Genomic DNA, 16,114 nt, shown 5'->3' with positions numbered 1-16,114 from the left:
AAATACCAAAAAATATACAATCTTTAAAAACTAAAAAACATCTACTTTTCAAAGCTACAAACAATATCGCCTCGTAGAACTACGTGATCCTTGATTCTCCGTCAAAAGTGGAGATACGTAGGAGCAAGGCCAGTCCTTGTCAGGCTCATTTCTCTCAAAATCCAAATTATTTTCCAAACAAATCCTCAAACAATTTTCAAGCAAATTTTCTCAAGCAGTTTTCCAAACGAACTACGGAACCCTGATTTCTCATTCTGAATGAGAATACGTAGGAGCAAGGTCAATCCTTGTCGGGCCCAAAAAATTAAAAAAATATGTTTTGTTTATTTAGAATTTTATTTTAAGGGAAAGTTAAACACTTTGAAAACCACATCCACATTCGCACATTTAGTTAAAGGTACTGCCTTAGGGCAGGCGTTGTAGGGTGCTGATACCTTCCCTACACGTAACCGACTCCCGAACCAAGAATCTGGTTCAAATTGACCATGCCTTATCATTTTATGGTTTTTCCGTAGTTTTCCAGAATAAACTATGGTGGCGACTCCAAAATCTCTTTTCAAAGTCGTTTTCTCTATGGATTGTCGTCCCGTCGCGATTCCGGTTGCGACAACAACATCAGTATTTTTATTACAATTACAAACAGTACTTGGTATATCATGAATAAATGGAACTTAAAAATCAGTTATACTTAGGTAAGAGGTCTCCATCCCTTTGTTCTTTCTATATCAGAATAAAGCTTTTTCATTCCTAAAGTGCTAATCATGACAAAGAGGAAGATGACAGATTTAAAGAAACAACCCAAACCCACCACGGTCAATAAAGTTCTTACATAAAAAATTATCACTGCCTTTCTCAAGCTCCCCAACAAAGAAACAAATGGACCCCATTTTAGGCCTCAATCGATCCCGCTAAAATAACACATACATGCTGTCTACACATAGAGACAAATAAATGGGTCCATGACCCCAAGTGCTCAAAAGGGTAAAACTACCATAGAAAAAGATTGAAAAAACCCCTACCTCAAAGTCACACACCACACAAGCGACACAAATCAAAACGCCAACAGGAGACCTCCACAACCGTCAACTGCATAGCAACCCGAAACCTCCACAACCACCGATTCAACCACCTCAAAAACACAAATGGGAAGTAATGAAGAAGGAGGGACAACGAGAGAGGAAAGTAAGAGAAAGTAAACCTAGATGGTATTTTTCATTCACCACGAAAAGAAGAAGGAAACGCAAATTTACCTTTTTCCCAATTTTAGCCTCAGTCAGTAAACATTTTTAAAAAAAACAAATGACGTGGCGCGTGTCATATGAGTGTAAGTGACACGTAGGCGTCTCATTGTATTACTGCTCAAAGGATCTTACATCACCAATCTATCATCTGACAGAGATGGAAGAATACGTTTGACGGCAACAGGCGTTCCACGCCAATGGGCTTTTAAGATCTCACCAAAAGATCCCTTCAGAAAACACACCCACAAAGATCAAACCTCAAGAGCAGATTTGGTTCATTAACAGTATAAATGCAAAGTAAAAGTAAAATGACATGAGCTGTAAAGCAATCATGTAGAAATGACAGCAAGAAACAGAGTGGATACAGAAATTAAAAAACTTAAAAAAACCAAGACAAATAATTAAAAAACATAAATGACCAGATTATCATCACGAAGATTGACAATTGAAGACTCACAACTAATTGTACTCACATACGATACAGTCTATGATGAAAACAACAATTTCATACTTACAGCTCTATCACAATAAATACAGTGCAATTTCTAAAATTCACAGTAAGATTTTGATACAGTACAATGCAAATGAGATCAAGAAAATAAAGAAAACACCTTTCCAATGCAAACCGAATGAGAGAAGTCCAGCTCGGATGGGTCAACTTCCCAGTCACATTTGTTAGGCAATGGGGGAAGAACAGGGTTCTTTTCAGAATGACTTCCAGTTTGGCCCTGCGTAATCAAACATCAAACTCATACACACATCAGTATCACAAACTCATTCTTCCCTCGTTTTACTGCAATAGAAAATACATTTTTATTTTATCTTTTGGTTTGAGACAACAGGTATCATACTTCCCGTAAGGCAACATGACTAGAACTAAAGACGATTTCATTAAGCTCGAACAATGTATGTCAGTGTCAGTTAATCGACGTGCTCACATTTATATTTTCGTTGTTACAAAATAATGCCCCTTCCATTGAATATACTTACATAAGACAAGCCTCCATTTAACTGCAAAAGCTCAATTATCGGCAATTTTTTAGCTCCCTCTGCATCAGCCAAAGGCTTTCCAGAACAAAACAACACTAATTTATTCGTCAGAAGAAGTTAAAAAAAAATTCTCTAGTTAACGAATCTATCATAACACGACATAAATAGAGAGGGAGAGGGAGAGAATACAGTGTTTTTCCAACGATCCAAAGCATTGACGTCAGCACCGAATTCAAGCAAGCAGTTGGCAACCTCGACCCAGCCGTGGAGCGAAGCCACATGCAGCGGCGTGCGGCTGTCGTAATCCCTAGCCTTCACCAGCGATGGATCCTCCTCAAGAAGCTTCCGCACAGCCGCGGCGTCGTTTTGGTGCGAATGCCACAGAATGAGAGACGTTCGACTCACCCGAGTCTTCTCCATCGCCGCCGTGGCGGACGATCCGCTGCTGCCGGTGCTCATTGCCGGTTGCCGCCCTCTTCAATTGCTATGTTTTGATTACTACTCGCGAAATGCAACGCGGAAACCATATGCTGCAAAATTCACATGCAAATGAAATTGAAGATCAGAAAACGGTTCGCTGTAATGTGTAATGTGTTAATTTGTGGCTTTGTTTCTTCTCATTTCTAGTTTGTTGGTGTCATGTGATTGTGAAGTTTTTGGCTCTCTTATCAGTTTTATTAGTTATTCTGCGTTTACTAATTCAACTGTCAATTTTTTATTCAAGTGCATTACACTTTAGTTAATCAACTGTATCGTGATTAAGTAATTCCGTATTCGAATTCTATTTTTAAATATTATCTTCACTTTAAAGCATTTTGTTTTTCTGTTTTTTTTAGGATCAGGCGTGGGGTATAGCTATCTCACCTTTCGTGCTCCTTTTACTAATTTAATATTTAGAGATCGCCAAAGTTCAATTTCAAAATATATATATATATATATATATTTCTTAAGTGGAGAACTTTTGTTCACACTGGATTAAGAAATGGGTCGTGCTGATCCACAAAGGATCAAATCATGCTTTCATTTTGGACTAAACAATTAATTTAGTCTGAGATTATTGTTTGTTGCTATAATATTCTATAAATTTAAGAAAAAATAAGTTAAATAAACTTTTGAAATAAATATTTTCTCTTTCATTTTATCATATTATGCCAAATCAAATCAAAACTATCTAATAAAAGTATTTTGGAGAACCCTTATTTTGTTTAGTGTTTTTTTTACAAAGTTCATCATAAATATTTTTGAGAAGAAAAATTATACTTTTTTAGATGCTAAAATTATATAAAAAAATGTAGAAGTTTTCTGTGACATCCCAAAAATACAGTTATAACTATAAATTTAGAAAATCACATTTAATAATAATCTCAAACAGTTTTACACTAAAAGTTAAAGAAATGCGAAATCAACGAGCACTCAAGGACGAACGACCTTGAGTACAAATCCAACATAACGGAAGAATGTGCAAAGGTCGCACGTCACACATAAGAGTTTACAAATTAAAGCCAAAGTACAAGAAACCTGACCGAACGGTTTACACAAGACAAATACCGAACGGTCGAAATAAACTTAAACGAAAACAAAAGATGGTCGAACGACCACTCAATTCAACTAAATACAATACAGGCCGAGCGGTCTTACTGCTCGATCTTCACTTCGACATCAACCAGGTTCTCTTCATTCAACGCATCTTCCAAACGCTCATCTCCCTCTGCTCACATCCACACGGATGATCATTGCAATGACAAGACGGACGTACAAATACAATGGACAACACAAGGAAAACGAAAGGGTAAGCTTACGTAATTCAACTCATGCATCAACATGCAATTTCAGGTAAACAATTCAACATACATGCATAACTCAACATACATATTCATTACATAACAACCCACTGTAACGCACACACTAAATAAAACTCAACACGACTGACTGTCCGGACTGTATGAAATCTGCGTAGTTACAGGCGTTCACGCACCCGGGTGGTGTGGTAACTGGCATCCTCATCAGCTGCCACCCGAGGTTAGTACGTCCGTCCAAAGTACCTCTAAGGACGACGACCTCCTGCCGTTCCCACGCATGACGTGCGCCCTCTACTTGAGGACAAGCACTCACGGAACATCAGGATCGAACAGCCAGCATTAACTTCCCACAGTCATACTTTACAAATCTCGATAATCAAATTCTGAGTCGTTCCTCCCCGGAACGCTCTTTCAAAAATCATAACTTTCCATTCATCTCATATACTCTTCATCATTCATTTTTCATCATGTATTCATATTTTCATTTCATCTCATATACTCTTCATCATTCGTCATTTACTGTTCACCAAGTAATAATCATTATTACATAATCATTTTCACCATTCATAAGAAACCACCAAGACCGAACGTTCTGTCCTCAAAGACCGAGGACGAACGCTGTAAAATGAGACCCAAAGGGACGCTCGTTCGAATCAAACAACGAACGGTTTAAATTCAGAAATGTACAAATCTGGTACTGTTCATTGGACGAACGCTGTGGAAAATAGTACGAGCGCTCAAAATAATGTCGAGCCCCATTTTGGGACGAACGCTCAGTTCAAACCGAGCACCATCATAACGAACGCTCAGAGTTAGACCGAGCACCAATTTGAACGAGCGTTCAGTATAAGACTGAACAGCAATTTGGACGAACGTTCGGTATGAGACCGAACACAAATTTTGAACGAACGTTCGGTGTAAGACCGAACCCCAAATTTGAACGAACGTTCAGTGTAAGACCGAACTGTAATTTGGACGAACGCTCCCATTATAACCGAGCACACAAAGTACGAACGCTCATTTCAAACAGAGCATCATTTGGACGAGCGCTAGTTGGTACGAACGTTAGGTGTGAGACCGAACGTTAATAACTTTAAATAATAGATCTTTACGAACGGAAATAGACTATTTCAAATATAGCAAATACAACAAAGCTTGGCCGAACGCTCAACAAGGCAGTGGAATATGAGGACGCTCGTCCTCGACCAGGGATCATTCCAAATGAATGAATCCTATTCTGCTAATTTATCAAGAAGGCCGAACGGTCAAGGACCATTTTGCAACGAACGCACATGATAATATGGAGGGTTCTTATTCAATATTCATTCATATTCCAGTTCATCTCATCATACAATATCATAGTTACGTTCGTTCATATCATCATTAACTTTCACATTCCATACGATCCATATCATGTAAATTCATATTTCTCATTTCACCAAGAAAACGAACGTTCATGCAGTTCAGTTAATCAAATATCATGCATTTTACTCATACCATCAAATAGCGAACGTTCACATAGCCAATCATAGCAGCATCAAACAGTAAAATGACGAACGTTCACATAGCATACATCAAACCAGTTAAATTAAATAAGCTTCCCTTACCCGGAAATGAACGAACGTTCACAGGCGCACACAGACGCTCTCTACTCAAATCCTTATCACCAACGCTCGTTAATCCACCTATATTTGGTCATATACTGTTAGGACGAACGTTCAGAATATTTAAGAACGAACGTCATTTTACAAAAAGGCCAAACGCTGAGAATCGAAAACAACACTCGTTTGGACGAGCGCTCAAAGGAGATCGAACGCTACGGGACGAATGCATGAGCAACGCATGAGCGAACGCTCGTCAGCTAAAGAAAAACGAGCGTTCAAATCAAAGTGGACGAACGTTCAATTTGTCTCAATTTGGACGAACGTCCAATTTGAAACCAAATTGGACGAACGCGATTCTGCAGATTCTGCAGAATCACAGGTTTTCCAGAAAACCAGAAAAACCTCCATTTTTAACTTTAAAGCTTTTGGATTTCTACAAAAACAGTAAGATTAACTAATCAAAACGAAAATTCTAGCACTCCTTACCTCTTGAAGACTTCCTTTGTAAATTCTTTGAGTCTATCTCCTCCAAAACTTCAAAAGTTCTCCACTTCTCCTCTTTCCCAGAACTTGCAGCAAGAACTTCTCCTCTCTCACAAAAATTTGGCAGCAATCATTTCCCCTCCCAGCAGACCCATAGCTTCCCTTTTTAACTTCCCAAACTCTTCCCTCTTCCCTATTCTTCTCTTTCCTTTTCTTGTTTGCTTTTGGTTTTGTTTTCAAAGGGGGAAGCAACGTTCGCTGTCCCTTTGTGGCAGCGCACGTTCCTTCCTCCCCGTTCTCTTTTGTTTTTTTTTTTTTTTTTTTTTTGTTTTTTTTTTAATTACGATTCCTTACATTCTCCCCAACACAAAAATTTTCGTCCTCGAAAATTAAAACGTACTCTCAAACAGATGGGGATACAAATCCTTCATGGCATCTTCCACTTCCCATGTAGAGTCGCCCGTCTTTTCATCCCAGACGACCTTCACCAATCTGACTGCTTTCCTCTTGTAGTATTTGGTGTTACTATCTTCAATGCGTACCGGCTGCATCTCCAATGTACGATCTTGACGAAGACGAATATCTTCTAACTCTAATATGTGAGAAGGGTCGGATACGTACTTCCGAAGTTGAGAAACGTGAAAGACTGGATGCAAGTTTGATAACTGAGGCGGCAAAGATAACTCGTACGCAACTAGCCCGATCTTCCTCAAGATCTGATAAGGTCCGATGAATTTGGGAGACAACTTCTTGGGTCGAATGGCTCTCCCAACTCCCGTGGTCGGATGCAGTCTAAGGAAAACATGATCTCCTGCATCGAACTCCAAGGGTCTTCTCCTCTTGTCAGCGTAGGATTTCTGTCGACTCCTGGACGTCTTCAGCCTTTCTTGAATCAACTTCACCTTCTCAGTCGTCTGCTGAATGAGCTCTGGTCCTGTTAACACTTTTTCCCCTTCCTGAAACCAACACAATGGCGTTTGGCATTTCCTACCGTACAGAGCTTCAAAGGGAGCCATTCCTATGCTGGCTTGGAAACTATTGTTGTAGGTGAACTCTACCAAAGGTAAGACTTCATCCCAAACGCCCATGTGATCTAGAACACACGTCCTCAATAAGTCTTCAAGCGTCTGGATGGTCCTCTCGGACTGACCGTCCGTCTGAGGGTGATAGGCCAAACTCATATGGAGTTTGCTACCGAGCTCACTTTGTAATGATCGCCAGAACCGAGAAGTAAACCGTGTGTCTCGGTCTGAAACAATGCTAGACGGGACTCCATGTAGACGAACAATTTCTTTGATATAAAGCTTAGCCAGGTTCGTCATAGACATCTTCAGGTTGACTGCTAGGAAATGAGCACTCTTCGTTAGTCGATCCACAATTACCCACACGGAATCATGATTCCTGACAGTTCGAGGTAAGTGGGTCACGAAGTCCATCGCAATGCCGTCCCACTTCCATTCCGGAATCTCTAACTGCTGAAGTAGACCTCCTGGCCTTTGATGTTCAGCCTTGGCTCGTTGACACGTTAAGCATGATGCCACAAAACGTGCGACATCACTCTTCATTCCCGGCCACCAGAACGACTTCCTGAGGTCCTGATACATCTTAGTCATACCAGGGTGTATGCTAAGACGACTGTGGTGTCCTTCTTCAAGAATCATCCTTTTCAACTCACCATCATTCGGAATGCACGTCCTACCCATGTATCGTAGACAACCGTCTGTTCCCGTGTTAAACTCCTTGGCCTGATCTGTACTGAGTGCGTTCAAGATCTTCACCAACTCTTCGTCTTCTCGCTGCTTCATTCTGATCCGGTCAAATACGTCACTGGAGATTCTAAGAGTACAACATTTAATAACATTCGGTTCCAAGTCGAACTGTAACCTTAGATCTCTAAAGCTTTCTACCAAACTTAACTCTCGAACCATCATGGAGGAGACGTGAACTACCTTTCTGCTTAAAGCGTCTGCTACAACATTTGCTTTTCCCGGATGGTATAGTAGTTCAAAGTCGTAATCCTTCAAGAACTCCAACCAACGTCTCTGCCTCATATTCAACTCCTTCTGATCAAACAGGTATTTGAGACTCTTGTGATCACTGAACACTTGGAAAGTTGATCCATACAAGTAGTGCCTCCAAATTTTCAAAGCAAAGACGACCGCTGCTAATTCCAGGTCGTGGGTTGGGTAGTTCTTCTCGTGAACCTTCAGTTGCCGAGAAGCGTAAGCAACCACCCTCTCTTCTTGCATGAGTACACAGCCCAAACCCTGATGAGACGCGTCACAATATACCACGAAGGGTTTAGCCGTGTTAGGTATGACTAATACCGGGGCGCTTGTTAACTTATTCTTCAATTCCTGGAAACTTCCCTCACACCGATCGGTCCAAGTGAACGGTTGATCTTTTCTGGTCAGCTGAGTAAGCGGAGCCACTATCTTGGAAAACCCTTCAATGAATCGTCTATAGTAGCCCGCGAGTCCCACAAAACTGCAAACTTCAGTTACCGAGCGTGGACTCTCCCATTCCAATACTGCTCGTACTTTAGCCGGGTCCACTGAGATTCCTCCAGCTGAAACCACGTGTCCCAAAAATGGCACTTCCTTCATCCAAAATTCACATTTAGAGAACTTGGCGTACAACTCCTTTTCTCTTAAGATGCCTAGAACAACCCTCAAGTGATCTTCATGCTCTTCATAGCTCTTGGAGTAGACAAGAATATCATCAATGAATACAACCACAAACTTGTCAAGATACGGCCTGAAGATACGATTCATGTAGTCCATAAATATTGCTGGGGCGTTTGTCACACCGAATGGCATCACTACATACTCGTAGTGTCCATAACGAGATCGGAAGGCTGTCTTCTGGATGTCTTCTTCCTTCACCCGAATCTGATGGTATCCCGACCGTAAATCAATTTTTGAGAATATGGTCGCGCCATGTAATTGATCTAGCAGGTCGTCAATCCGAGGCAAAGGATACTTGTTCTTGATAGTCAGCTTGTTTAACTGCCTGTAATCAATGCAGAGACGAGAACTGCCATCCTTCTTCTTCACTAAGAGTACTGGCGCTCCCCAAGGTGATACACTTGGTCTGATAAACTGCTTATCCATTAACTCTTCAATCTGCTCCTTGAGTTCAGCTAATTCTGCTGGCGACATCCGATAGGGTGCAATAGAGATAGGTCCAGCATTCGACACTAGGTCGATAGTAAATTCCACCTCGCGTGGAGGAGGTAGTCCGGGCACTTCATCAGGAAATACATCAGAGAATTCATCCACGACTGATCGTCCTCCATTCAGTTTACTGGACGATCGCTCATGATTCAAATCTTCAAGTTGTTCGTCCGAATGCGTCATGATCAGAAAGCAACTGGCGCCATCCACGATGTCTTCTTTCAGTTGACCGAGCGTCACAGCTAGATCCACTTCGTACTCGTCCGGAAACACCAATTCTTTTGCACCACAATCTATGAGAATGCGATTGGTAGTCAGCCAATCCATTCCTAAGATTACTTCAAGATCTTTCAAGGGTAGACAGATGAGATTTACCTTGTAATTACGCCCTTCAACCTCTATAGGACATTTAACACATACAGTAGATGTCCTAACCTCACCAGCCGCTGGGGTTGATACTACCAAGTCGAACTGCATTTCACGTTCGACTAATCCCAATTTCTCAACACACGCCTTCGAAATGAAGGAGTGTGTTGCCCCCGAATCATACAACACACAAACAGGCATTCCATGTAATAAGCAAGTACCAGTGACGAGTGTACCTGAACTGGCAGCTTCCGCGGCCGTGATCGCATAAACTCTACCAACAGCCTGTGCTCGTCCACCCCTTCCCTGTTGCATTCTTCCAGCATTTGGCGGCCTCATTGGCGCTCGTCCGCCCATATTACAGTCGCGCTCTATGTGACCATTCCTTCCACAACGAGTGCAGGACTTTGCTCCCAATAACTGAGGGCATGACGACCGGTAGTGTGGTCCTCCACATTGGAAACACTTGACTGATCCGTGCTGTCCAGACTGTCCGGCAATAACCATAGCCTGAGAATTAGATGGTTGTGCTGGACGAGCATACGGCAACCTGTCCCGATTCATATTCGGCCTGGACATGATCGGTCCTCTAGCTGGTTGTTGCTGCTTCTTCTGACGTTCTGCTTCAGCCATATTTTTCTCCAACACTTTTGCTCTCTCAATCATAACAGGAAAGGACTTAATGCAGAGGCTGGATATCAATACCTTAAGATCACTTCTCAGTCCATTTTCAAACTTCCTGCACTGCCACACTTCACTGGTGGCAAGGGTATTAAAGCGAACCAGGTGTTTGAACCTGTTGGTGTACTCCGAAACAGACATATTACCTTGTACCAACTGGAGAAATTCCACCTCTTTGCTGAAGCGAACACTATCCAGGAAATACTCCTCATAAAACTTTTCCTTGAAGACTTTCCAGGAAATAGGGCTGTGAGATTCCGTTAGCAACATCTTCGCAGTCGACCACCAATGACTGGCCTCTCCAGTCAACAGATACTCGGTGAATGCCAGTCTTCGATCATTCGGACATTCCTTGGCATCGTAAATCTGTTCCATGTCTCGTATCCACTGATCAGCGCCGTCAGGAAGGCATTTCCCATCAAACTTTGCAAGGCGATGCTGCAAGAAGCTCTCCAAAGTCCACTCAGCCTGATGAGTAGCATTTGAAGCATATGCCCCCGGCGTACCCCTAGTAGCTGCAAGAATCTCCATCAGCTGCCTCTGAGTCATTTCAGAATTGGTGCGAGCAGCTTCAAGATTTTGTGAATTAGCCGCGTTTTGTTGCATCAGAACAGCATTCTGCTCTTGTAGCTTCTCGATCACTGATTCCAATAGCCTGCTGTTGTTGTTGGGTCCATCATGTTCATTGGTCTGTGGTGGAGGAGGAGGAGGTAGTCTAGGTGCCATAGGTTCTCTGAGAAACAGAGAAAAGAAATGAACTTTAGTCCTGTTCAAAGAGTTGAAAATAACTCATTAAACGCAATTTAAGCACACAGCAAAAACACAGTGTACTCATAACCTACAGTGTCCTTAAAAGAACAAAACTGCTCTGATACCACTAATGTGACATCCCAAAAATACAGTTATAACTATAAATTTAGAAAATCACATTTAATAATAATCTCAAACAGTTTTACACTAAAAGTTAAAGAAATGCGAAATCAACGAGCACTCAAGGACGAACGACCTTGAGTACAAATCCAACATAACGGAAGAATGTGCAAAGGTCGCACGTCACACATAAGAGTTTACAAATTAAAGCCAAAGTACAAGAAACCTGACCGAACGGTTTACACAAGACAAATACCGAACGGTCGAAATAAACTTAAACGAAAACAAAAGATGGTCGAACGACCACTCAATTCAACTAAATACAATACAGGCCGAGCGGTCTTACTGCTCGATCTTCACTTCGACATCAACCAGGTTCTCTTCATTCAACGCATCTTCCAAACGCTCATCTCCCTCTGCTCACATCCACACGGATGATCATTGCAATGACAAGACGGACGTACAAATACAATGGACAACACAAGGAAAACGAAAGGGTAAGCTTACGTAATTCAACTCATGCATCAACATGCAATTTCAGGTAAACAATTCAACATACATGCATAACTCAACATACATATTCATTACATAACAACCCACTGTAACGCACACACTAAATAAAACTCAACACGACTGACTGTCCGGACTGTATGAAATCTGCGTAGTTACAGGCGTTCACGCACCCGGGTGGTGTGGTAACTGGCATCCTCATCAGCTGCCACCCGAGGTTAGTACGTCCGTCCAAAGTACCTCTAAGGACGACGACCTCCTGCCGTTCCCACGCATGACGTGCGCCCTCTACTTGAGGACAAGCACTCACGAAACATCAGGATCGAACAGCCAGCATTAACTTCCCACAGTCATACTTTACAAATCTCGATAATCAAATTCTGAGTCGTTCCTCCCCGGAACGCTCTTTCAAAAATCATAACTTTCCATTCATCTCATATACTCTTCATCATTCATTTTTCATCATGTATTCATATTTTCATTTCATCTCATATACTCTTCATCATTCGTCATTTACTGTTCACCAAGTAATAATCATTATTACATAATCATTTTCACCATTCATAAGAAACCACCAAGACCGAACGTTCTGTCCTCAAAGACCGAGGACGAACGCTGTAAAATGAGACCCAAAGGGACGCTCGTTCGAATCAAACAACGAACGGTTTAAATTCAGAAATGTACAAATCTGGTACTGTTCATTGGACGAACGCTGTGGAAAATAGTACGAGCGCTCAAAATAATGTCGAGCCCCATTTTGGGACGAACGCTCAGTTCAAACCGAGCACCATCATAACGAACGCTCAGAGTTAGACCGAGCACCAATTTGAACGAGCGTTCAGTATAAGACTGAACAGCAATTTGGACGAACGTTCGGTATGAGACCGAACACAAATTTTGAACGAACGTTCGGTGTAAGACCGAACCCCAAATTTGAACGAACGTTCAGTGTAAGACCGAACTGTAATTTGGACGAACGCTCCCATTATAACCGAGCACACAAAGTACGAACGCTCATTTCAAACAGAGCATCATTTGGACGAGCGCTAGTTGGTACGAACGTTAGGTGTGAGACCGAACGTTAATAACTTTAAATAATAGATCTTTACGAACGGAAATAGACTATTTCAAATATAGCAAATACAACAAAGCTTGGCCGAACGCTCAACAAGGCAGTGGAATATGAGGACGCTCGTCCTCGACCAGGGATCATTCCAAATGAATGAATCCTATTCTGCTAATTTATCAAGAAGGCCGAACGGTCAAGGACCATTTTGCAACGAACGCACATGATAATATGGAGGGTTCTTATTCAATATTCATTCATATTCCAGTTCATCTCATCATACAATATCATAGTTACGTTCGTTCATATCATCATTAACTTTCACATTCCATACGATCCATATCATGTAAATTCATATTTCTCATTTCACCAAGAAAACGAACGTTCATGCAGTTCAGTTAATCAAATATCATGCATTTTACTCATACCATCAAATAGCGAACGTTCACATAGCCAATCATAGCAGCATCAAACAGTAAAATGACGAACGTTCACATAGCATACATCAAACCAGTTAAATTAAATAAGCTTCCCTTACCCGGAAATGAACGAACGTTCACAGGCGCACACAGACGCTCTCTACTCAAATCCTTATCACCAACGCTCGTTAATCCACCTATATTTGGTCATATACTGTTAGGACGAACGTTCAGAATATTTAAGAACGAACGTCATTTTACAAAAAGGCCAAACGCTGAGAATCGAAAACAACACTCGTTTGGACGAGCGCTCAAAGGAGATCGAACGCTACGGGACGAATGCATGAGCAACGCATGAGCGAACGCTCGTCAGCTAAAGAAAAACGAGCGTTCAAATCAAAGTGGACGAACGTTCAATTTGTCTCAATTTGGACGAACGTCCAATTTGAAACCAAATTGGACGAACGCGATTCTGCAGATTCTGCAGAATCACAGGTTTTCCAGAAAACCAGAAAAACCTCCATTTTTAACTTTAAAGCTTTTGGATTTCTACAAAAACAGTAAGATTAACTAATCAAAACGAAAATTCTAGCACTCCTTACCTCTTGAAGACTTCCTTTGTAAATTCTTTGAGTCTATCTCCTCCAAAACTTCAAAAGTTCTCCACTTCTCCTCTTTCCCAGAACTTGCAGCAAGAACTTCTCCTCTCTCACAAAAATTTGGCAGCAATCATTTCCCCTCCCAGCAGACCCATAGCTTCCCTTTTTAACTTCCCAAACTCTTCCCTCTTCCCCTCTTCTTCTCTTTCCTTTTCTTGTTTGCTTTTGGTTTTGTTTTCAAAGGGGGAAGCAACGTTCGCTGTCCCTTTGTGGCAGCGCACGTTCCTTCCTCCCCGTTCTCTTTTGTTTTTTTTTTTTTTTTTTTTTTTTTTTTTTTTTTTTAATTACGATTCCTTACATTTTCTCTAATAACTTCTCTCAATTCTCATCTTTCTTTTTTTTAACTTATACGTAAGTTTTAGTTTACGAAAAAATTATTTCATTTTTGTCGTTTTTCTTTCATCTCCTTTATTGAGAAACTTATCCACACATCTTTCATAAACCTAAAAAATAGGACCAGCACTCAATGTATTGCCACATGGTAGTGATAGGTAGCTTATATATAAATGAATATATAAAAACAAACCATTGATTTTATGTCAAAAGCAATTATTTTATTTTCTAAATAGTTCTGGAACTAAATAAGCTATGCTCAAAATTAATACTTCAAGAACCAGATAAGGGTTTAATCAATAGTATTTAATGTTCCAACAGTAAGCAACATCCAAGAGATTTCTTATTAACATGATCTCCATACAAGAGGTGTCTAACAACATGCTTAAGAAAATTTGCTTTAATTTTAGTTGGTTTTATGAAAAAGAAAATGTTTATATAATGTATAGTTGCTTTTTTTAACAACTTTTTCTTTCAGGTTCATACATATTCCAAATATTTATGTTTTTCTTACATTCGGACAAAATTAATTATTTTAAAACATCTTTTCATAACTTATAATTTAACAAAAATCAATTCTCAAAATACTTTAATTTTTTAAGCAAGCACAAGCATTGGAGAACCGTAATTTTTCTTGTTACCATATGCATTGAGTATAAGCATTGAACAATCATATACATGCTATATTATTTTCAATTATATGATGAATGAATTTCTATGAATATACATATTTTGTTCCTTTGGGGGCTAAGAATATTAGCAATTAGCACAGATGCTTGCTCTCATCAAAAGGGAATATGAATTTCACATCAAATCATCTTGATCTTCAAGGAACCTTTTACGAGCTCGCAGATTGAGTTTAAGACTTTCAGGAAGAGGAGGTGTCCTCCCTCTGCGGAATAGAACTGCAAGAGCCCTCATTTTCTGGCAAAGATCAAATATCTGCAAGAACAAAGCAATTGTTGTGGTACATTGTTTCCAAGCAACAGAAAGAACAGTGACAAATGATAATTGGTTAGTTAATTGTACCGATGAGGCTTCTATCTCGGCAACACCCTCACAACCCTGACCACCTCCTTCTAGCAAGTCACAATACTTTACTGCCTCTTTTTCATCTTCAAATACCTACAACCATATTGTCACATTGTAATGGATTAAATTATCTTCCAATAGATTGAAAATTACAATAAACCATGCAATATGTTATGGACACAAGATTGTTTCATTGCATTTAGGGACATAACTTAGATGTACTTCTTCTGCAGATATTGTTTCCGTTGTTCTTCAATCAAAATTGGGGTTTCGATTTTATGATATGTATAGGAAAAGTTGCATGGGAGATTCTGTAAGTTTTCCAGTTGGAAAATCCAATTTAAGATTTTAAATTATGGTCACTGTTTAATTTCTTCAAAATGATGTAACTTTACCTCATTTTGAAATAGCCATATTAAAATTCCATTTTAGATAGATTTTTCCTAAACCTCAATTAGATAGACTCGTCCATGCATAAGCCTAATAACAACCATTCATCATATGACATGCCTATTGATTAATTCATTTGATAATCTCGGAACTCATGATTTTATTTTATTTTTTAAAATACTCTTATTTTATATTCCTTTTATTCTGCATTTTTTAATTTATGAAACTTAAAAATTGTCACGTATGCTGAGTCACCTAGCACCATGCCACGCAACTCAATGCATTAAATATCCACTGAGAACGAGCCCTGCATGCACGCCACTTGTCAAAGTGGAAGTTTCTGAAGTGAATGGTGGGGTACACGTGTCAACTAGTGAGACGTTCGTTCTCTTGGAAGTGAGATTTGATCAAAAGTAAAATTTTTGGAAAAACTCCCACTCTCTACGCGCACCTTCTCCCCTTCCAAACTCAGAAATTTCATTTTCTCCTCCATCT

The 16,114-nt window shown here is 40.2% G+C and overlaps 2 protein-coding genes and 1 long non-coding RNA gene across 4 annotated transcripts; all 3 read right to left on the bottom strand.

Moving 5' to 3' along the window:
* Window positions 1-1,183: 1,183 nt before the first annotated feature.
* LOC148202844 (serine/threonine-protein kinase VIK-like) lies at window positions 1,184-2,921 on the bottom strand. The gene is made up of 4 exons (XM_088110928.1): window positions 2,421-2,921; window positions 2,232-2,306; window positions 1,853-1,969; window positions 1,184-1,468 (listed from the first exon to the last, which is right to left on the bottom strand). The coding sequence occupies exons 1-4, from the start codon at window positions 2,688-2,690 to the stop codon at window positions 1,370-1,372; spliced, it is 561 nt and encodes a 186-aa protein (XP_087967054.1). The 5' UTR covers window positions 2,691-2,921; the 3' UTR covers window positions 1,184-1,369.
* A 661-nt stretch (window positions 2,922-3,582) lies between these two features.
* Window positions 3,583-14,162, bottom strand: LOC148202843 (uncharacterized). 2 transcript variants are annotated; one of them, XM_088110927.1, is made up of 4 exons: window positions 13,808-14,162; window positions 13,325-13,402; window positions 9,896-11,073; window positions 3,583-3,939 (listed from the first exon to the last, which is right to left on the bottom strand). In XM_088110927.1, exons 3-4 carry the CDS (start codon window positions 11,064-11,066, stop codon window positions 3,866-3,868), a joined length of 1,245 nt encoding a protein of 414 aa, XP_087967053.1. In that variant the 5' UTR covers window positions 11,067-11,073; window positions 13,325-13,402; window positions 13,808-14,162; the 3' UTR covers window positions 3,583-3,865. The 2 variants fall into 2 exon arrangements, 1 of the variants encoding a protein (XP_087967053.1); XR_015785264.1 differs by lacking the exons at window positions 3,583-3,939; window positions 9,896-11,073 and adding an exon at window positions 11,270-11,626 and having other exon boundaries at window positions 13,808-14,161.
* Window positions 14,163-14,816: 654 nt separating this feature from the next.
* Window positions 14,817-15,574, bottom strand: LOC148202842 (uncharacterized). Its single transcript, XR_015784640.1, has 2 exons — window positions 15,227-15,574; window positions 14,817-15,139 (listed from the first exon to the last, which is right to left on the bottom strand). It is a non-coding gene; the product is annotated as an uncharacterized LOC148202842 (long non-coding RNA).
* Between the last annotated feature and the right edge of the window lie 540 nt (window positions 15,575-16,114).

Source organism: Vigna umbellata, chromosome 3 (assembly GCF_029865625.1).
Source record: "Vigna umbellata cultivar VRB3 chromosome 3, Vumbellata_1.0, whole genome shotgun sequence".
Classification (NCBI taxonomy): domain Eukaryota; kingdom Viridiplantae; phylum Streptophyta; class Magnoliopsida; order Fabales; family Fabaceae; genus Vigna; species Vigna umbellata.
This window is presented reverse-complemented; position numbering and strand designations above follow the sequence as displayed.

Bases quoted from the DNA above. Each gene is read 5' to 3' on its own strand.
- LOC148202843 (XM_088110927.1), bottom strand. From the start codon at position 11,066: ATGGCACCTAGACTACCTCCTCCTCCTCCACCACAGACCAATGAACAT. The intron at 3,940-9,895 runs GTACACTCGTCA...GGATGTGAGCAG, and splicing joins CGCGGAAGCTGCCAGTTCAG to AGGGAGATGAGCGTTTGGAA.
- LOC148202844 (XM_088110928.1), bottom strand. From the start codon at position 2,690: ATGAGCACCGGCAGCAGCGGATCGTCCGCCACGGCGGCGATGGAGAAG. The intron at 2,307-2,420 runs GTATTCTCTCCC...TGTTCTGGAAAG, and splicing joins TGGATCGTTGGAAAAACACT to CCTTTGGCTGATGCAGAGGG. The intron at 1,970-2,231 runs GTAAGTATATTC...TTGATTACGCAG, and splicing joins TAAATGGAGGCTTGTCTTAT to GGCCAAACTGGAAGTCATTC.